The 23,028-nt window shown below is 41.5% G+C and overlaps 1 protein-coding gene across 3 annotated transcripts in view; it reads left to right on the top strand.

Moving 5' to 3' along the window:
* Positions 1 to 11,824: 11,824 nt before the first annotated feature.
* Positions 11,825 to 23,028, top strand: part of LOC143159853 (bifunctional heparan sulfate N-deacetylase/N-sulfotransferase 3) — a 75,141-nt gene continuing 63,937 nt past the window's right edge. For 2 of the 3 annotated variants that reach the window (XM_076337313.1, XM_076337311.1), the window contains exons 1-2: positions 11,825 to 11,886; positions 19,767 to 20,893. In XM_076337313.1, the coding sequence (XP_076193428.1) occupies positions 19,913 to 20,893 (981 nt within the window). In that variant the 5' untranslated portion in view covers positions 11,825 to 11,886; positions 19,767 to 19,912. Of the gene's footprint in view, positions 11,887 to 17,800; positions 17,853 to 19,766; positions 20,894 to 23,028 lie in introns of those variants that run through there. The other variant, XM_076337312.1, reaches the window with a different exon arrangement.

The raw sequence follows: 23,028 nt of genomic DNA, 5'->3' as shown, positions 1-23,028 counted from the left end.
AAAAACTGATTCATTAAAAACTGCGACGCAGCTTGTCTCATATGAATGCTGTCACTGTGTTACCTTTGGAAGAAGGAGCTTGAATCTGTTTTATTCAGTGTTTACATGGGTAGAGAGTAAGATACTGTGAGAGGAGACAAATTAAATTTGAGTTTGATCACTTCATATTGAAAGCTGAAGAAAATGAAAGGAGAAGGGGAAAAATTAGCTTGTCTGTTAATTTACTGCTTTGTTGGTTTGAGCAGTAGCTAATATACCTGTCCAATGACTTAAGTACAAACTGTATCGGGCCTTTTCTGATACTAAGCGAACACATATCAACAGTTCGTGCTTTTTCAAATACAGATTTTCTCTAGAAGAAAGCATCAATTATATACTATAGCTGTGCATATGACTTCTCACAAGATGCAAATCCTAGGCTTTCTGTCAAATGTCAACAAAGTTAAATTCTTGCTCTGTATAGAAATTGATGGACTTGTCTCTCAGAAGTGACTACGAAGGCAGAGAGTATAGTGTATACAATATGATGATGGAAGGAAAGAGGGAGAGGATTAATTCTTTTGCTTAAATAACATCATCAACATCTGGCAGAAATTGGGAAATGACATCTGTCATAGAACACAAGAGCAGAATCATTTGTGAGTAAGCGATATAACAGGAGCCGTATCTTGCAGCTATGGCAGTCTGCTAGCAAGGGAACCTGCTTCAGTACTCCTTCAGGGCCACGTATACTGTGCATGGTACAGCAGAGATCACCAAGTGGAAAATGGCGATAGCATGCTAAAATACATTTGCAGAAGGCACGAGACTGAGCACCAGAAATCTACAAAGATGGATTTTTCAGAAGAATGTGTCCCTGTCCAGCACAGTAATTCATCTTCATCTAATAAGATATAGAGCACAGTCAGGTGTGCATAAATCATTCCTTGTTTGTTCTGTTTGTACTGTACGTGGATGGGAGTAGAGTACTTTGGACACTGTTTATGTCAAAGAGAAGAAATATTGCAGTGTTAAGATAAAGAAAGAAGGAGAATGCTCCTGTGCTACAGGCAAAACATGCACCTCCGCCAATCTGCAGTCAGGAGCAAGCTTCAAATGGCAAATATTGTCTGGAAGAGCAAAAATACTATTTCTGGCCAAATCATTTAAAAACAATGCCCTATACTAATTGAGGGCCTGGTAGGGGATAGTGCCCCTCAGTGAATAACACCTGACACAAAAACGTACTGAGATGGAAGCTCCTCAGTAGGAATCAGAGCTCTTTAGTTTTTCCGCTGGCTCTGGTGCTCACTTACCGTGAACTTGGGCCTTTTATTTAAACTCAGTATGTCCCAGCTTTCCTACGTGCCTTATGGCATTTAATAGATAGGTCCATCTTAAAAGCAGTTAGGTATTTTGCCCCTGTACTCCAGCTGGGTACTAGATCAGGGGAAAAAGTTCATAGGGTAAATGTTATCATATTACTCATCTGAGGCATGCGGGAGACCAATAGGCTGAATAGTTAGATTCAGGAAACCTTCAAGCTTTTTCAGCATCTGTGACCACAGCAAGCCACTGTGTTTTTAAGACTGGAGCTCATTTGACTTTGAATCACAAGGGGATTAAGCCCACCCATTGAACAGAGTGATAAGCAGAGATGATCAGTAATCAGCCTCCAATATCACAGTGAAGGCAATTCCCTTAACTTCTGCCTAAGATTATCGTATCACAACCCTAGAGATGCACAATTACAAACACTTCCAGTGGTTCTACTGTATCTGTTTCTTACATTGTAAAATTACGACTTAAGTCCTGTAGCCTCTGTAGGCTACATTTCAGTTGGAGGATATTAAATTGATACTATTAAAATTATAAAACTTCCGTATCTGACTTACATGGAGAGTAAATGAAAGGGAGGAGAGAGGGAGAGAAGGTCAGTCGCCACGGTGAGATTTATCTTGGTGCAGTATCACTGACAGCCTCTGAAGCCAAGGATTGCTAGGCAGATGGCTTAGATATTTTAACAGGGACTAACATGCTAAATTTACATTTGTGTAAATTGTCTTATAAATGTTGACAATGCTTCTCTGCATTTTTTAGAGCATTGCTACTATAGGGTAAATTTTGTCCTTTTTTCATCTAATAATAGCCTTGCTGAGATCAATATTATTGTAGTTCTGTATAATGTGTGTGGTTTTGTTTTAAACATGTACATCTTATTTATGTCTGGCTTTTCTGGGGAAAGAAAAAGAGGAAAAAAAAGGAAGAAGAGAGAGGAGAAGTGGGAAATGGAAGGGGAAGGGGAAAAGAATGAGAAATGCGAGAAGAAAGGCAGGAAAAGGAAAAAAATGGGGGAAAAGGGAATTCTCCCCCTACTTTCAAAGATTGTTACCTATTTGCAGCCCCGTTGAACAGGAAACTCTTAGCTGCAAACCACGGGGACAGTGTGCTGGTAGAAGAGGCATAAAAGGGAGAAGGAACAATTCCTCAAAGAGGCAGAGAGATTCTGAGAGATGAGGATGTAGCTGCTTTGCTGATGTCCCCTTCACTGGTAGGAGCACACGGTGGCTACCTCACATGCGGTTCATAGCTGAGCTCTGCCCCACTCACACCAGTTGCAAATGGCTCTGCCTAGCACACAGAGAAATGCACGTGCTCCTTGTGATCACACTGCAGCAGCACAGGCTTATCTTTGGCAATCTAGCCCTCCTGAAGTGCCTCTTGAAGAGAAGAGGCTCTGAGAATTAATCAGGGCTTTCACTGTGGTGGGAGAATACTACTTTAGGAAATACGAGGTTTGTAAGTAGTTTGCTATTTTTGTTTGATTTTGTTCTTTGTTCAATAGTGATTCATTTGTTTTCTGGAAGGGACAGACTATCTCCTGTGTAGTCACAGCCCTTTCCACCCCGCTGTGCTGATGGGTCATGCAGAGCAACCCAGCCCCACAGCAGCACATCATCAAAGCCCAGCCTGCACTCAAGCACAGGCAGGGGATGCAGCATGCTACCGTGAACGTGCTTCAGCCCGCTAGAGCCATGGGAAGAGACATTCGCCCCCTGACTCAACCCGTAATTAATTCCCTTACTAGAGCGCGAGAAATATTTGTATCGTCATTGCAGTATTGCAAATTATGTTGATTCCTTGCCCAGGAGCGTAAGACTGAGACGATGCAAGAGAGGAGGGAAGCAGGGGGATGCCATAACTGAGTCCAGCCCTCTGGATCTGAAGTCACACAGAGATTACTAGGCCTCACTACTACAGAGGCTACTCCTATGTGTACAGTCAAGTGCGTACTTGATTCTTTTGCAGGATCAAGACTTTAAATACGATCCAGATGATTACAAATCATGTTGGAAGTCACAACGTAGTATTACAGAATCGCAGTAGTGTTGTCATGCAACAGAGATACCAGTTGTGCTCCCCCTGCTGAATTGAAGGATGATAGAAGCATCACTTACTGTTAATATATCTGTATAATCTCAAATGCGCATGAGGCTTCACAGGCAAATAATGGGCAGAGTGCCGTATCCAGATTTTGTGTAAGTCAGCTTAGTTCTCTAGCTCCTTCTGTGCCCTCTCCTGTGCCCTAAGAGAAGGCACGATGTGCAAGGTGTGTGACACATATTGGGTAAATAAAATGAAAAGGTAAGTCTGACATTTGAGGCTATGCTGAAGCATCATTTTCTAGGCACAGCTCCTAGTAAGTTTCACAGGGAATTACATACAAAATTCATGGCATTATAAAGCATTTTAATTCCCTGCTATTATATGACCACCAGCTGCTAGCTTATACCTACTACAATTTCTTCTCTAGAACAACACAAGCTGAAAGGTAGAATTAAACTCCTTGTGATGGGAGCCGCCTTTTTCATATATTTGCACAATATCTAGCGCCGTGGGGCACTAATAACAATAAGAAATTTCAGCTTTTAATTTTAATCTTCAGTCTTTCTGGGTTAGCATTTACCTTTAAGGTGACTTAACTTTTTGCATGTAATTATGGTCTCTGGATCTTTGAAAAGAACTGGTTCTCTTGAGTTTTCTGAGTGGAATAAAATACTCTTATTAGCCTGTAACCTTTTTTAAATCCCTCTCCCATATGGTATTCATGTGGCATCACATATTATCACATCACATAGGATAATACCCTGGATAATATGTGCTATCATGAATATCCTTACTTGATGAACAGGGTAATTAAGATCTCTGTGCATGGTGCGTGATTACATATGGGCAACCTATTGGCATAATTCGTTATGATTAAATCAAAATAATATATGACAAAAATAAGAGTTCTACCAGCATGTCTGATATTTTAATCCATTTCATATTTGGGGAGAACTGAGATATTAATACACAGAAAAATAAGGTACTCAAATTAATTCTAACAGGGAAAAAAAAACAGTTTTTCCCTCTTTTTTTTCTTTACCTGTTGACTTCTGGGACAGATGACAACCTGATACATTTCCCTGGAGGCTAACATCTTGTGTTCCAAAATACAAGCTTTCATTAACAAATTATGACTTGGAAGGTGATGTTCATATTCGTGTGAACAGAATGCAGGTGCTTTTCTTTGCTAGTGCCTACAGACAGCCTGAAACAATCAATGTGACAAACAAAACCCCGCAGCTGTATTGGCTGATAGCAACTTTAAACGTCAACGATGAGGATTTATTGTCAGCGTTCTCGTTGTTGTTGATCCCTGCGCAATAAAAAATATAGGGTCACTGATCGATAAGATCCTCTTAAGTCATCAAGTCAATCTAGCACTCTGATGAATAACGTCCTGTAGTCGCTCAAGCTCCATCTTAAAGTTAGCTACGCTTTTTGCCTCGCTGTTCACAGAATGAGTCTGCTTCGCTCCGATGATTTCGAAGCGTCTTCTAATTTCCAGCCTATGTGCACAGTTTTTACCCAATCATTTTTATGCTAAAAATTTCTTTTGTCTTAAATACTTGTTAGCTACCATTGCGTATTTATCTCTCCCCCTCACGTGCGGCAGCTACATCACCTCTCAGCCTTCACCTTGCCTTTTGTACAACAGGCTGCATATTCCCCTGATCACGGTAACAGCTCTTCTCTCCACCTCTCCCACTTTGAATCACTTTCCCTGAACTTTAAACAGCATTCCAGGTGAGGACTTACCACAGCCTTATGCAATAGCATCAACACTTTCAATATTTCCACCTCTTCTTTTCCTCTGCCAGCACTGCTTGCGGTATTTTCTAGACACATAGCTTTAGCAGCTGACAGACATTTTCTAACTTTGACTAGTACCCACGTCCTTTCTCACCTCAGTGATTTCCAACTGATGAGCTCCCAGTTTATAGCGGACATTCATGTCATTGATCCTGCAGTGCGTTACCCTGCATTCTGAATAACTTCCCATTCCTGTGCGAACTCCTGCGTTTATTGCTCTTTGTTTGCTGCCTCCAAGGGCGCAGGGAAGCTGGGCTGTGCTTTAGGTGTTGCATGTTCAAGGAGCAGAGAAGGCAGGAGGAATTTATTTGTATAGAAAAAAGGGAAGGGCATGAGGAAGTTGAAGGCAGATGCTTCTTTTCTTTAAAAAAAATTAGCTAAATTACCCTTGTTCTCCAGAGTTAGTTTTGCTGAGGGAAAGGAAAGATGAAATTATGATGATTTTTCCAGCTGACTGTAAATGACGTTCTGCTTTGGGAAGAGTTTGGATTATTGCTGGACTGAAGAGCTGGGTACAGCAATTTAATTTTTTTCCCCTTTGCAAATTACAAGATTTTTTTAGAACTTTTCCTTTGTTATTGATGGGAAAAATGAGTTGGTTTTAGGATAATGATGCAAGTTCTTCTTAGCCCAGAGTATGCCCTATTTTATTAAGTACCCTAAAATTGATTTTTAACAGACATTTTAATTACATATTACTTTCTTAAAGAGGGCAAACACGCTTTAGAGTGTTGATTGTGCTTATAGCAGCTTGGTTTCTTTGTAATTCTCTTCCGTCCCCATTATCACTTTCCTGTAACCAATTTCAATATTACTAAGGAGCTTTCACTCAAATTGACATACATTCAAAACAGCTAACTAAAATTAATACATTCTGAATCTATGCTGCTATTTTTTTGAATAGTTATTAACTTGAAACCTACAAACCTGATATAATGGGAAGGAAAAGTCTTTCCTCTCTTTTCATAAGCAAATTTCCTGGTGAATTGTGACAGGAAATACTCAGTCCTCCTCATTAACGAATCTGTCTTACACTTCACATGGCATGTGACTTGAGCAGTAAATGATGGTTTTGCAGCTTAGAACAGAAATACCTAATGATTTTTTGAGCTTCTTGAATTCCAAAGCTGGCCATTTTGATCATTGTACAAAGATGACAATTGTCTCGATACCCTGATTAAAATGGAACAAAACATATTTGTAACAATAGTTTATTCTAAGCCTAGAGATAAAAATGCCTTTCTGCTGCCAAGTAGTCATCACCCACGGCATGTAATTAGCAACTTGCCTTCCACTGGTTTGAAAGATACTACTACAATGTTTGCAGATAGTAGGATTTTTTAGGACAAGGTATCGAAAATGAAATAGAAACTACTGAAAGGAAACAATAAATGTATTTTCCATCTGAAAGCTAGCGACTTCCTAGAGAAAATGCATAGGCGTGGCTGGCTTCCCATATTGTTTGCTACAGAATAATCTTTAAACACTTCACAAATGAAGGCTATTGTACTAGCATGGAAAAAATGTAGTACAGTTATAAACTTGAACAGTGTTGGGGTTTTTTTTTCTTCTCTGACATAGCCTTTTAGTTGATTACTTTTTTGACCACGTGTTTCTTAAATCTTAGGCCACATTTTTCTCTTCATTACATAGATGAAACTTGTAAAGAAAGCCTTTTCCAGTTTAACTAAGGGGAGAAATTAGGTCTTTGCATTTTACCATGGAACAGCATTCACTGGCTTCAGACCATGTCTGTTCTAGTACAGTGTGATATGGTCTCATAGTCTGAACTCAGCCCTGAGTCAAGAACCTCTGACTTCTAATCAAAACCTTCACTGAGCCACTGCCCTGATCTTTGGCAATTTCATGGAGTAATAGTCTGTCAAGTATGTGGAGAGCAACGCTAATATCAATACCCATGACAAAAATACCCTTTAAGGACTCATTAATTAATATTTGCATAGTATTTAAAAGATAAATATCTTAAGCATTGTTAATATTGTGTATTTATTAGATTTGGTTTAAAATCTAGTTTCTGATTAATCCAAAGAGCATTGTGAATTTACAGTAACTTTGCCTTTGGCTAGTAGTACTTGTAATAGCTTCAAAAAAGTAACAGTGAAATGACTAATAGTGGGCAATTGCCTAGATGCTCCTTGTTTTCAAACACCTAGGTCACTGTAGTGGCTCCATGCAAGAAAATATCAACAAAAATAATACAAATAATAATTAGTGTTTGGTTAAAAGCTGTATCTGATCTTTGAAATGGCAGGACTAGATAAAGTATTTCTTTATTAATTGAAAACTGTTGTTGTTACATGTAACTCTCCAACCAACAACTTTTCCCTGGCTTATAGAATGATGCCCAAGGTAATTAATCTGTCCATCTTATAGATACAAATTGTGGTGGGAGCTGTAGTAATAACCACCGTAACTAAAATGCCTAAATTTTACACAGATTTCAGCAGGAGTTGGAAGGACCAAGAGTTCGTTTGCAGACTTAGAACCATGCAATGGTTAGAACTATTTCTTGCAGTAACAGCCTGAAAGAGAGACGACCACAAGAGAAGACAGGATTCGGTTCATTTGAGAAAGATAGAAAGATTGCTGATTATGCAAAAGGAGGAAGCACTGTGTGGAGACCTGAATTTGAAGAAAAACGTGAATGAGAAAGAGAGCATTCATGTGTAGAGGCCAGCTGTAAGAAAGGCAAAAAGCTGAGGCTATCACCAGGGAAGGTAGGCTACCTCTTTTTTAAGCCTATCTTTGTTGCAAGAAAACATGTTTAAACATGCTGCAGATAGGAGATGAACAAAAAGCCAAGCTGAACTGATATGGAACTGTTGCTGGAAGTTCTTAAACACATTTTTTCATCTTTTTTCACTGTAGTATTCTGAAAGAAAGAGTGTAATCGGAATTACCAGCTTGTGTGTAAGTGTGCACACATAGCTATGTGTATATATAAGGGCATAAGTAGTCAGCAGTGCTGTCAGAACACAATTTATATAGATAGGAATTCATTAAGGTACAATTTTCAAAGTAATTAGCTTAAAAATAACCAATTTATCAGAAACCAGACAGATATTCAAAGTAAGGATTCAACGCCGGATACTGAATGGCATTTCAGTGCCTAAGTTACATGTTTTGGTAGCACAGTAAAGGCTTGTGTGTACAAAGCATTTTATTTTTCCCAAGTTTAGTTAATTCACGCTGAAGTGACCTGTGTTCATATAAACTGAAGGCAACCATTAATGGGAAATCAGGGAATTCAAATTTGAACACACGTGGTATGCCTGTAGAGGGACCTTGACAGGCTGGAGAAATGGGCCAACAGGAACCTCATGCAGTTCAGCAAGGGGAAGTGCAGAGCCCTGCACCTGCGGAGGAACAACCCCAGGTGCCAGGACACGCTGGGGGCCGACTGGCTGGAAAGCAGCTGTGCAGTAAAGGACCTGGGGGTCCTGGTGGGTGCCAAGTTGAACCCAAGTCAACAATGTGCCCTTGCAGGGAGGGCTAATGGCATCCTGGGCCGCATTAGGAGGAGCGTTGCCAGCAGGTCGAGGGAGGTGATCCTTGCCCTCTGCTCAGCACTGGTGAGGCCACACCTGGAGTGCGGGGTCCAGTTCTGGGCTCCCCAGTACAAGAGAGATGTGGAGCTGTGGGGGAAGAGTCCAGTGAAGGACCACTAAGATGATTAAGGGACTGGAGCATCTCTCCTATGAGGAAGGGCTGAGAGAGCTGGGACTGTTCAGCCTAGAGAAGAAAAGGCTCGGGAAGGATTGCTCCATGTGTACAAATACCTGCAGGGAGGGTGCAGAGGGGATGGAGCCAGGCTCTTGTCAGTGGTGCCCAGTGCCAGGACCAGAGGCAACGGGCACAAACTGAAACACGGGAGGTCCCCTCTGAACAGCAGGAAACACTTTTTCACTGTGAGGGTGACTGAGCACTGGCAGAGGTTGGCCAGAGAGGTTGTGGAGTCTCCATCCTTGGAGTTATTCAAAAGCCATCTGGACGTGGTCCTGGGCAGCCTGCTGTAGGTGGCCCTGCCTGAGCAGGGGGGCTGGACCAGATGACCTCCAGAGGTGCCTTCCAACCTCAGCCATTCTGTGATCTGTAGCGTTGGTCTACATCCTAGAGTCTTGAATCCTTCACCTGGAATATAGTTGGTTTGGGGCAACAGTCTGAAATGAGGTTAAGTAGTCTCCTTGGCAAACATTCCCAGGCATGGAACAGAGGACGGTTTGCTTCAATGTCTATTCTTTACTGAATGTATGGACACAAGTCAGTACATACGTCTGGGAACTAGGGTTCAGTCCCTGCCTTGCATAACAACAGCAGCAGCACAGGTGTTGCCTTAGTTCATGGTACAGACTAGCAGTTGTCTGAATGTGCCTCTGTTTTGCATACAGTGCGGTAGCCCACCAGTTTCCCTCCCCCCTAATTTTTTGTCTGGATTAACTACTCATTTACCTATTCAGTTCTGGGATGGTGCACATTAGATGTGACCTCAGATGTTGTAAACAGCCACAATTATGCATTTGTGGTAGCACTCTGAGAATGGAACACCACATTACTACAGTTTGGTTTGTGAGGTACTGGGGGCCAGGCAGAAATCTTGGCCAGAAGCACACTCAGCAGTGTCTTAAGATGTATTGCTAAAAGAATGGCTAAGACGTCATGCCCAGTTCACACTGCAATGACAGCTCAAGAGCAAAAAACTGAAAAGTATCACCAAAAAAGATCAAATCTGTTAATATTCCTGCCAGAACCGCTCGGTACTACAGCTGCTGAGTTGCAGTGCTGAAGCCCTCAGCTGTGAGATGTCTAGCACATCTCTGTGAGCATCCAGGTGCTTATGAGGACAAGCAGTATGTAACACTCTTCTGTCCATGTTGGCCAGTGATAACTTAAAAACAGTGCCAGCTCTTCAGAAAGAATGGTAGGAGGGGAACCATGCACATTTGTGAGTTTGAACTCGCATCCAAGAGTTTCAGTCACTTTTGGCTGGCTTCCACCCCATACCTCATAGCATGTTGTAGGAAAAATCCTTCCTAATGAAGAGGTCCCAAAACAAGACTGTATCAGGATATCCACGCAGCTGAGAGGCTTGGTACGGGAGAAAACCCCTTTGTGTAGAATATTGAGAGGGCAGCAGGATTTCAGATGGACTCTCTATTCTGTGGATTAATAACCTCACGCAGAGTAAGCCCTCATGTCAACAAGTCCTCTGTCCTACTGGAAGTCTAGCTCGTGGGACCTGGGACCTTGCACTGCTTTTTAGTTTAGAAGACATTAAAATTTAGGGTGTTCCTTCAGAGTGTGTCATGAGAATAAAAGGGAGAAAAAAGAGGAGAAAGCAGTAAACAACAATATTCATGAATCAAGGGCTGTAAATTCTGCTGATGTTTGGAAAAGGAACATTCAGATGACTTTAGCTTTTTTCCTTTAAGTTTCTGTCTTGAGTGAGTCACAGAAAGAAAGGTTTGGACAGACAACCGCCAGTGATGGAGTTAATCTGGTATATTGAATTATCAGCCATTAGGTGAGCTAACAATCACCATGCAATTGTGAAGCAAATTAGCTAGATCAAGAGGGCACGTGTAAAATTTATTAATTTTATTTCCCATTTGTGAAGGCTAGAAGTCAGCTAATGCAGTTCAGTCAGGGAGTCGTAACTCCCTAACCCGCAGTAATGGAATAGCCCCATCTCCAGAGTGAAGGATGCAGAGTGTCAGTGGGGGGCCTAACTCTGCTTAAGATGGGGTTAGAAAATTCAATAAAGAAAAGCAGTGAGGCTGCAAACACATTACTCGGCATTCCTTCAAGATTGTAACCCCAAATTGTCTTAAGAAAATATAACTGACCTTATGGAATTTCCACCACAGTGCGCTACACTTAAAACGATTCAGAAATCGGTCAGATCCTAAACCTGCACGAACAGTGGTAGGTTTGACAAGAGGATTTGAGTTAAACTTCCCCTCAGCACTGTTGTAGAAGGGGCTTGCTCTTTTTTTTTCTTTTTTTTGAGAAGAAAAACAAAAATCATACTTTCTTTAAAACGGGGTAGAAAAAACCACAACGGAGGGAGTTTGCGATTTGCTGGAGGTCGCAGGGAGTTGCCTTGGGCAGGAGCGCCGGCCCTCGGCCCCCCGTGAAGGAGGCACGGCAGGTGCCGCGTGCCTGCGCGTGCGGCCACCGCGGCTCGCTGAGGGCAGGAGGAGCCCGAGGGCTCGGTCCCCGCCCCGCTCCGCTCCGCCTCCCCGCCGCCCCCGGCCCGGCCCGGCCCGGCCGAGCCTCCCGAGGAGGAGGAGGCGGCGGCCACCAGCGAGCGGCAGCGCCGCTGCCGGCCAATGGCGGGGAGGCGGCGCGGCGGAGCCCCCGCCCGCCCCTCGCCGGTGAGTGCGGGAGCGGCGGCGCGGCGCCCCTCCTCCGGGAGGGCGAGGCGAGGCGAACGGCGCTCGCACCCCCGGGCGGGCAGCCCCGCCGCACCTCCCCGCGGGCGGGCGGGCGGGCCGCGGCTGGGGCGGTGCCGCGCCGCGCCGCGCTCCCCGTGCCCGCCGGGTGCAGCCGCCTCTCCCCGGAGGAGCCTCCACAGCTCCCCGCGCCCGCCGCCGGTGGACGAGAGCGGGAGCTGCGGCGGCCGGGCGGCGGGCGCTCGCCCTCAGGCGGGCCCCGGGGCGGCGGCATGTCGGCGGAGCGCGCCTGGAGGTAACGGTCGGGGCGGGCGGCTCCTCCGCGCGGTGCCCCCGGGCCCGGCGGGGCGAAGTCTCCCAACTCCGCGGGCGGGCGCTGCGCGCTTGTCTCCCCCGTCCGCCCCGCGGTGTCCCCCGCTCCCCCCCGCAAAGTTGTGCGCCGCCGGCAAGGCGGTGTCCGAGCCGCTCCGGAGGCTCCTGCGCCTCCGCGGGCACCGCCCGGCCGGCCCGGCCCGGGAGCGCGGCCGGCCGGGGCGGCTGCCCGGTGCTGGGGCGGGTGGCGGCGGCGCTGCCGGGGCTCCGTCCCCCAGCGCGCGGGGCGTCCCGAGCGCCCCGCTGCGTGAGAGCGCGTTTTCGGGTTGGTTTGGTGGTGTTTCTTGGGGTTTTGTTTTGTTTTTCTTCTTTACTAGCGCACTCGGCATCTGCCTGCCTGGTGTGGTACCCACACCAACCCTTCAGCTGGTCGGGTTTTTTTTCCCTTTCTCCTCTCCTCCCGGACTTCTTCTGTGCGACACTGTTGCCCTCTAGTGTTTGCGGACATTGGTCGATTGCTGTGTTGGGGAACAAAATCAGTCCTCGTAGTGCAGTAATTATTAATAACTTCAGGTGTTCATAGCTACTTGGATTCCCGAAATCCCATGCAGAAATCGGTGTGTATTACTGCTCTTTTCAACCGTCACATGCAACCTTTGGGAAATGGCAGAAAACTTTTATATTATTTAATTCACTACTTGATGCGCTAGATAATTGCTTCAGGCTTCGGTGTGGTGGGGTTTTTTTCTCTTTGATAAAATGGCAAGTGGAAGAAATAGGGTTTCTCTCACTGTCAGCATCACCACTCAGGTCTCTCGGAGGGAATGGTGATGAACTCTGCCGTATTAACTCTTTACAGTTGGCTCGTGTTTGGCAGTTGTGGGAGAAAAGAGAGGGAGAAGTAACGGTACAGGCAGGGACAAGAGAATGTGCCGTACATTTATCTTAAAGACCTTGGGCCAATCATTTAGTCTTTAGATAGCGATGTTTCTGTAAGTGCTGAAAAATAATAGGATTTTTCTCAGAAAAATTGTGTGAGATGTAACGTGTTTTAAGATCTTTTGATAGAAAGTATTGTATGAAGGTAAAGTAGTAATTTGAAGACCAAACCCAACTTCTGTACTCTGTTAAAGTCTTCCAAGCCTTCTTTTAAAGTATTTTAAAATACCATGTATTTAATCTTTATAAATGTCTTCTAATGACAAATTCTGATGCATGAATTCCTATCCTGTAAGGTTCTGTAGTAATGCGTGAAGCAATACAGCATGGAGCTAAGGATAACATAGGTACAATAGAAACTGGAAAGTGCTGGCCCCGAGGACTTGAAAAAGCATATCTATCTACCAGAATTTTTGTTCTGCCTAAGCCATTCCCTTTTTTTTAAAGGTACATGAGAGAATGTAAGCCCTTCAATATTCACACATTACAGGGTTTGTTATGTGATACTAAAGGGTCTCGATGACTTCCCTTGACAGTTCATGTCTCATATCATCATCTTTTCAAGTTGAAAATGTCTTCTTAATATACAGTCGTAAGATCTCATTCTCAGCCTGGATTTGCTGCCTGAGTTATTGCTGCTTGAATACTTCAGTCAGTAGAATAATGTTGTAAGGAGGGGTACTCACTATTTGGAGACCAGTTTCATATTTTCATAATTGATTTAAAAAGCTGAGCGCTACTATCCATCCCAGGTTTGGTTGTTTTCAAATGCACTTTGCTGCTTCCTACTGTGTCATTCGTATATCCAAAGATTTCCATTTTAGTAACACTGATGTAATGACTTCAGAATACTTCCTTTAAGGTCATATTTCATAGTGGCTGGCCAAAGCAGGCTTTTATGTTCAAAGCAATTAAATAGCATTCTAATCAGTGTAGATTTAAATGCCCATATTAATATGCTGAACAATATGTCTTTTTTTTGTCCATTCTTCATTTAAAACTCATCCTTCATTTAATGTATCAGGAGTATGTCGCTAGCACTGTGGTAGCGTCCAGTTTGGTAAAGAACAGAACCAGTATATAATCATGGGGATTATTAAAAGAGAAGAAAGAGATTTAAAAATACGTCCAGGTATATGTAACCAGACAAATGTAATATAGCTGAATAATGACTAACTAGATGACTAATCAATCCTGAACTTGCTCCATTTTTTGGCAGTTCTTGATGAAAAGGATTTTTGTTACCCTTTAACAATATTTTTTTATGTCTGTATGTAGGTATGACCCAACTTTATTGTTTCTAATCAAGGGTCACAGTAAACAGTTGCCCTTGTTCAGGCTTGAGGTAAGACTAAACCAGATTTTTTTTAATTGGGCTTTGAAAAATGTGATTTGAGAGCAATTTCTCATTTGCTTGTGGGTATTTCAGCTCAGCCCATTGTTTTAATCTTGCTAGTTTTGAACACAACTGAATACAAGAAGAATGTTTCTTGTAGTTTTAAGAATCTTATTGATAATTCATGATACAACTTTAATAGATTTTTTTTTTTAAATAGTATGCAGTTTTATGTGTCTATCTTTATGTGGGTACCTGGTTTCCTATTTGAGCATCTATTCATTACCATATGATGATGTGAACCTGAAACTGGTATCATTTGAGGGTGTTGGGTTTTTTTTTAGTTCCAGAAAATATAAATACCCATTATGAAATTGAATGGTCAGAACAACATTTCTTTTCAACTAGTAAGTCCAGAAAATAGTATGTTTTTGCTGTGTGGAAAAGCCAGTCATACAAAGCCCATGGAAAGAAGGTGTGTGCACCATGAAGGTCTCACTGCAAAAAATAAACCAACGAGGGCACAGTGTTTGCGGGGTTGCCATGACACTCGCAGAGCAGAGACTGTCAGCGGCCACCCATGAGTCTGAGTCCAGGGACTGGGTTCCAGGCTGACTGCAAAGGCTTCTGGGGAGGCTGCTTTGGTATTTATTATATAAATTTTACTGCCAGAAAACACAAAAATCAAGACTTATGATTTCATGTTCTTTATGTTCACTTACTGCATCTCTTTAATAGGCTAAGTCCCCAGCCAGTGTTTTCTCATGTAAGTATTTCCATTAGGGTTATTGTGCTGAAATGGTTTATAGAAGCCAAGAATTTGGTCACTTATGCTTAGCAATGAGACAACAAACTAAACAAAGCTGCAAATGGGATGAACTTGCCAGACTCCTGATGGTGCAATTCAGCTCTTCTGAGTTCATCACAGTATTTGTTCTGTTCATCAATACTACCTTGTTAGTGAATTAAAACAAAACAAATTAAAAAAACCCAAATGAACGCGCAGTTGAAGATCTCTATTCTAATGCATCTGTTTCATGCTAGCTGTCGGAAGATACCTGTAATTGTGACTACCCAGCAGTACTGCTTAGAATTATAAGTCTTCCAATTAAAAGGTGATACTTCTTTCCCATACCCACAAGATTTTCATGTGAACTAGTCTTGGGCTGCAGAAATCACTTCTACGGTAGGTGAGAATGATATTGAGCCTTGCTGTATTCAGAATAAAATGCAAAACTTATTTCTATGACTCAGCTTTCTCTTAGCAGTATCTTCTCCTCCACAGGGAGTCCACAAGTTAAAAACAAAATTCTAAATATTCAAAGATGCTGATTTTCACATTAAGGAGGCATTTTGATACCTCGTACTTGGAACGACACAGGTAAAAGGTTCTGGTCTGAATTTTCAGATGGTGGCATGAAAATGCAAAATTCTATAGGAGATCAAATGCAGATTCTTCTAAAATAGTAAGGTTCTAGATAAAGAACAATGAGGCAGTTTTTATTGCTTCAGATGGTGGAAGAATACCATACAAATTATTTTATAGGTAGAACTTATTTCAAAATCACCTTTGTGGAACGTTGGGTTCGTATAATGTCTGACACCCGTTTTCAAGTGCTCTGAGACGTAGGTGGGACCATATCCTCCTTTCATTGAACTCCACGTGACTCCATTGAAATTACTGAGCTAAGGCTGCTTATGTTTTCTATGGGTCTTTTTCATGGTTTTTTATTGAAACAATACTAACAACCTTGAATTCTTGTGAAGAGTTTCTAGACTGATTATTTTTTTTCTTTAAGGCCTTTTCTTATACCTGGATATCTTTTTTTTAGTTGCAGTTCATCTATCATGGCTTCTTTTGTAAAATATTATATTCTTTTGTCATGAAAGTAAGACTTCATAAGTACTGTCCTGTTCTGAAATGCTGCTTCTAACGGCTTACCCACTGTTGATAAGTTCTGAATTATGTCCTTTTTCTGGTTTTACTGTTGGACAAGGACCATTTTCCCTGAAGCCATGTCTGAAGTTGTGATAAAGGTCACTTTAGTGGTCTTGATAGGTCCCACAGTGTGTTGTGGGTGATGCACCCAGAAGATCTCTATACCACTGTCAAGTTCAGTGCGTGATGACTTATTTTAGCGTGGTGCTGTAAGATACCGGTGGAATATCTAGCAAGTACTGTTGCTTAGAGTAAAATGCTGCTGTTCCTCTAGAAAAGCAACTGGACCTTGCCAAGGCTTTGAAACTATTTTGATATTATTAAATGCATGTTCTCTTTGGGTTTTTTATTTTTTTTCTTTCTGTGTTCTTTTGAACTCTTGCCATGCAAAACAGTCCTTAAACAAGTGAAAATTATACAAGCATCAAGCTGATTCAAGAGAGCATGCATTTAAAACTTGTGCCTTATTCTGTTCCATTCCCCTTCCTTCCTGTCTTCAGTGGTGAGGACGCCAAGTCTGGCTGTGTCCTGCTGGGTCTCGGAGAATTCCTCACTCCTTAGAGTCAAACCTCACATCTGTCTTGGCATTTCCATCCACTCCTCCTTACAGCTGCACTCTGTAGCCCCAGGAGGTACCTGCAATTAGGAGCTAAGGATGAAATGACAGAGGTTTTCTTGAAGAAAATACAGGTTTCTGGACTGGCTCCAGATTTTCTGCTCCATGGAACGGCATTAGGAACCGTGTCCTTGCTGCAAATGTTTCAAGTGCTCCTGCTGCTTACTTTAGCAGCCCTTGGGTTGCAACCCTTCTGTAATATCTCATTCAGACAACTCTGTCTAATCAGCCCTTTCTCACCATGATCTTAGATCACTGTAAATTTTTCCTGCTCCAGGCAGGATTCTCAGGTTCGGGTGACTGTCAGAAGCATCGACTGGTAAAGAAAGAAACTTCTAAATCATGCTGCTGGGAACTTCCTCTCAACAGGACTTCGGTGGTTTCTGTCATAAGAATAGGGGTATTTTAGGGCTGTGCTAGAGGAGTTTAGGGCTAAAAGAAGCAGACAAGCATTGTACTTGTTGGTTGTGTGGTGGTTGACTTTGAATGACACAAAGAAGTGATTCATTGTACTTTTATCAGCAAGAGTTCCGTTTTGCAGGCTTGCATCTCTCTTCTGTGTAAACCAGGTCTGAGCTCTATGTGGGGTAAGCCAGCCAGGTCTGTGGTTATTGAAGACAAGTAGGCGTATGTAGAGCTTTTCTACAGAATGCAGTAGGTATTAATTTTAGCCACTAAAATTATGAGTTTCTTGGCATTCAGGCAGCTGAATTGGAAATGCAAAATGAAGGGAATCCGTTGTGTGTATAATGAAAAAATCATCTGTCTGGAAACATCTCTTTAGTTTTACTCATTCAGGATGGAGCTCCTTCTTTGTCACCTGACTTCTTACCGTATTAAAGATCTCTTTTCTGCTATCTAAACTGATATTCTTGAAGCTAGTGTGACAAGGATCGGACATCTCGATACTTAAAAATGTGTTTTGAGTTCTTCTAAAGGTACTTTCAAATTGTCGTTTGGTCTTTAAGTGTTCTTTAACTTCTTTTCAGATACACACCTCTAGAAACTGAGAAACTGGGATTATGTTATTTTTGTCTAACACTGATTAATGAGCCTATATGCCTGGGTGAAAGGCAAGTCTCCTGTCTAAAAGCTATGTGCAAGTCTGTGCAGCTGCAGGTAAGGTTCAAGACTGGGTGTAAGTCCACCCAGAACAGAAAGGGTTAATAGACTGGTATCTGTGAGTAGAAGGTGAAGAGAGTAGAATATATCCAGAAAGCGGGCTTATCTGGTGAGATGCAGGTTTAAAGAGAATCTTAATTATGAATTAGATGGCTTACATGCGCTTGCTCTTGGTGCTTAATTTTGCTGTTTTGATAAATAGGATGCTATGTAGTTTCTGTCTTTCCCCTTATCTCATTTTCCTACTCATTTATTTTACTTTGTGCTCATCATGGCACTGGGAGGATCAATCTTTGGGATTTAATTGAGGTTGTTCAAGTTACATAGGTGCTGTTAAGTACATCATATTTTTTAACTTTTTTGAAAACCTGGAGTGAAAGGCCGCATTCTTTACAATGTAGGATGAGGAGCTCTTGTCAAGTGGTTAAATGGCCCAGGTACATGACATGTTGTTTGGTTTTGTCTGTTGTTAGTTTGTTGGGGTGTTTTTATAACTCCTTTCTCCCCCCCCTTTATTAATATGTAATTAATCTTTTATACACTTCAGTTTCTTTTGGATCAGAAGCTGACCATATTTCTTCTATTATCATCTGCTCCCTGATTCAGTACTGCAGGTTGTCAGCCATTCTAGGAATCAAAATTTCTAACAAAAACCCAGTAAACCTTAGAAAGTACAAAACATGGGATAAAGCTTGAGTAGATATAATTTGTTATCATGATCTCTCAAGAAAATTTGTTTCTGTCCATCTGTACAGAAAAGTTCATATTTGATATTGGTTATACTTCTGGAGGTTCTTGGTATTCACTCTTTAAGCCCTACTTTATTTTTTAAAAAAACTGAGCACGGAAGGATTAAGCGCTCAGTCGGGAAATGACCACGTTAACGTTACACACATAGCTTATCCTAGTCCCATTTACAAATGGGAATGGATGTGTACTGCGTTGTGAAGTTACAATAGCATGTTCTAGATCTTCATACCCTTAGTATTTTTCAAAATCTGCTTTTAACCTTCCTTTATAACTTATGGTACTTAATTATTTTATGCTTGACACATCGTTCGGTTGTTTTACTAGAAACTTTTGACAGCAATTGTACTGTTGGCTTGAAAAATGACTGCTTTCCTTAGGTACAAGTTAAAGCATAAGTATATCCTTAGGTGATCTGCCTCTTAAGTTAGCTGTTGATTTATTACTCTCTTTTCTCAAATTTAGGAGCTGGATTATTTTATGCTTTTTTAATACAAAGAAATACAAAGTGCTTCCAGCAATTTGCAAAACAGTACGCAATCCAGTAAAATGCTATTTGTTTACTTCTAATGTTGCAGGAAAAAGTGTAGCTTTGTTTTAAAAATACTCCTATAATACATGTAATATAGAGTATATCAGTATGTATGTATACAAAAGTTAAAATATGCAAGTTCTGTTAAGAACTTCTTGGTTCTTCAAAGATTAATAAAAGACAGAATTTGCTTAATCACGTAGAGTGATGTTCCCCCAGCTTCTTGGGGGTGGAAGGAGGAAGGTTATAAATTTTCTTCAGTATTTAGGTTGTCAGCAATTGTCGACTTGGAGTTAACTTTTATCTTTGGGTAAAAAATTTTCAGAAAAACAGTAAGTTCTTTGCTGCTGTATCTTGCTTTTCAGTGCTTCCTGTGTGTACCCTCTTTTACTTGATCCTCCGGGGTAAGGAGCCTGTGAGATTTAGAGACATTCAAATGCACGTGGCAACTAGTGGGAGCAGGAAGAAATAACGCTACTAATGCAAAATTTCAAAAAGAAACTATCCAAGTTTTGAGCTGTTCGTTCCCAAACCTCTGTTTGGCAGTGATTTCTTTGCTCACCATTAGTTTGTGTGATGATACTTCACAAGTGTGATGCCTCAGTTAAATCTCTGATTTTCTTTTCTTCTAGGGTATGCCTTCTGTAAAGCTTTGTGGAAGATAGATGTGTGTGCTGCAATGGTGACATAAATATTTCAGAGGACTGGAACAAGTTGTTGAGAATCTGTGTTTGTTTTTAATGCTGCTGTCAAGAACAATCTAAGGCAAGTAAACAACATGAGTTTTATCATGAAACTTCACAGACATTTTCAAAGAACAGTTATTTTGCTGGCCACTTTTTGTATGGTGAGCATAGTTATTTCTGCGTACTACTTGTATAATGGCTACAAACAGGAAAATGAACTTTCTGAAATCTCTTCAGAAGTGGAATGTGGTGATCTTCAACTGTTGCCATACAAGCTGATGGAGATGAAGACCATGAAGCCTATTGATCCCCTGAGGACAGATCTTGTAGTGCTGGTGTTTGTGGAAAGTCAGTACTCAACATTAGGCCAAGATATAATAACAATTTTAGAATCTAGCAGATTTCAGTTTCACATTGAGATTGCACCTGGGAAAGGTGACCTCCCAGTGCTTATAGACAAAAATAAAGGCAAATATGCTCTCATAGTGTATGAGAATATTCTAAAGTATGTGAACATGGACTCTTGGAACAGAGGCCTTCTAGATAAGTACTGTATAGAATATGGTGTAGGTGTCATTGGATTTCACAAAGGCAACGAGAACAGCTTGCAGAGCTTTCAGTTGAAGGGCTTTCCTTTCCACGTCCACAGCAATCTGGGTATTAAGGACTGTTGCATTAACCCTCATTCCCCACTGCTCCATATGACTAAATCTTCTAAGCTTGAGAAAGGTCCCTTGCTTGGAAATGACTGGGCGGTTTTCCAGATTAATCATACAGCTTATCAACCAGTGATATTTGCAAAAGTAAAGACACCAGACAACCTTTCACCACCTGCTGCTAAAAGTGCTCTCCATGCCACAGTAATTCATGACCTGGGGCTCCACGATGGGATTCAACGAGTCTTTTTCGGCAGTAACTTGAATTTTTGGCTGCACAAGCTGATTTTCATAGATGCCATCTCTTTCCTGTCTGGAAAGAAGCTCAGACTGTCCTTGGATAGGTACATTCTGGTTGACATAGATGACATCTTCGTTGGGAAGGAGAGAACAAGAATGAACACCAACGATGTACAGGTAAAGTATGTGCACAAACTAATGGTCATTACAGCAAAGTGCCATTTTTTTCATCTTAAAGGGAACAGTTATTAATAGTTGGAACTCACAAAGGATGCAGATCAGTAAGTAGCAATGCAACCTGTTTGGGCCTTGAGAGAGAAGCCAGTCTGTCTGGCTTTGAGTAGTCACTGATTCCAGGTATAGCAGTTCCTTCAACCTCCAGGCTGGAGGAGAGTCGGTGCAGTGTCCCTTGTGCCTGTACTAGAAAAGGATGTAAGATAAGACAACTCACTGGTTACTATCACTTGTTTTCTCTCAAGTGACACGCAAGTCCCTGCTGAGCTAAGTTCTATAAACAGGTTGGTGGGCACCTCTGAATTCCATTCCCCTTACTGTCTATGGAAAAATAGTCTCCCAAAAGGAAATTACTTAGCAACTAGTTGTCTCTAACTGATAAAGAAAAGGGAGTAAGAGTGGTAGCGCTTTCACACGCACTGCACCCCACCCAACACACACAATTCTAAACGTAATTGCAGAGTATTTAACTCTCTAGTCTGATAATAGCTTCTATCTAAGCACATGCTTCAGTGGCATTTGAAAACAGCACAGGACTTCAGGGCTAGACCCAAGAGCTATTCATATGTAATGTGCATGTTGCTAGTCTTACAAGCAGGAGGTAAATGTAGTGAGCAAAAGTAAATGTCAACATAAATTTTGAGGAATAGACTGGATTATTAGCTGTTTGAAATAGGTTTCAGATGTCAGGAGTTGGTTGCAGCGTTTCACCTTTCTTATCTCTGTTTTATGGCTCTTGCTTGCAAGCAAGGTTTGTGTTAAAATTGGTCTTAAAAGCTTGTTCTGTCGCTAAATGGCTTGACAATTTCCATTTTAACATTTTAAGCTGTACATTCCTGAAGGTCATTTTTCACTCTCTATTGTGCTGTTCGACTGAGGTGGTAGTTATGGGTCAGTAGAAGTAACATCTTACCATTATTTCTTGCTGTATACCTCGCTTCCTTTTTGTGAAGAGTGTTGTTACAAAGCAGGTAGTTAGAGATCACCTTCCAAAACTGATACTTGGTCTAGAAGCTAAAAATCTGTAAGATGCTGATTGTTGCCCTCTTTGTGCTAAAAATAAGGGAGGATGTTTTGTTAGAACTTTCATAATGGAAAGAGGAACTGGGAAAAGGAAAGTGTGTGCAGTTGATGGTAATTTTTATTTCATTTTTAACTAGGTTTTTGTTTTTTCAGTGTTAATATATTTGTCCAGCTGCAGTAACCTGCATATATTGCTTCCTTAAACAAAAGGTTTGAACTTGTAGTAACACTTTAATTTGCTTTAAAATTGCAGCATACACGCTTTTCCAAAAGATTCTCTGCACATGCAAGTATAAATAAGATATACCTCCTAGATAAGTAGGTGTTTTCCTTATGCAAACAAATTGCATGGGAGGGAGCTGGAATAAAGGTGAAACTCAATAAATGGAGTTTCTGTGTAAAACATGATGGTGGCATTTGAATTAGGTGGGTGAACATGCTTTGAGAATCTCCTAAGTGCAAACTCAAATTGCAGGAAAGAAATAAGGTCTGACCCGCATCACTGGCAAAACTGTTGTTCTGCAGAAGCAGCAGTTTCTGGTAACAAAATATGTAAAACAAAGCCTGAATAAATCTCTCACTGGGTTGTGCAGTAGCAGTTTGAAACAGTATGTTTTGTATTGTTTCTCTTTGAGTGACACCTTAGGATTGTCATTTTAGGATAAGTTAGGATGATTAATTGCCAGAATTACTTACCAGAAACAGGAGGCTATTGAGACAAATCTGATTAAAGCAGATACAAAAGGATAAGCTGTATTGTTTTGGGAGAATAATTTGCAGTATGTCAGAATGTTATCTTCCCAAAATAAAACTGTCAAATTACATAGAAATAATATCAAAGTGGAAATAACTTTTAAGTAGGATAATTTCATTTATACAGAACTGTGTACTGAAACAATGGAATCTGGAAAAGTGTTCTGTTCTGATTCTTCATCTACTTAGTTAAAATGTTCTATTAAACATGTTGTTAGGGCTGTCAGATGCAATGCGTCTTCATTACTATTAATATCAAAGGAGTTATCCTCTGTGGCACAATGACATGTGGAAGGAATGAA

Source organism: Aptenodytes patagonicus, chromosome 4, assembly GCF_965638725.1.
Source record: "Aptenodytes patagonicus chromosome 4, bAptPat1.pri.cur, whole genome shotgun sequence".
NCBI lineage: Eukaryota > Metazoa > Chordata > Aves > Sphenisciformes > Spheniscidae > Aptenodytes > Aptenodytes patagonicus.
Note: the sequence above shows the minus strand (reverse complement) of the source record. Positions and strands in the feature narration are given on the sequence as shown.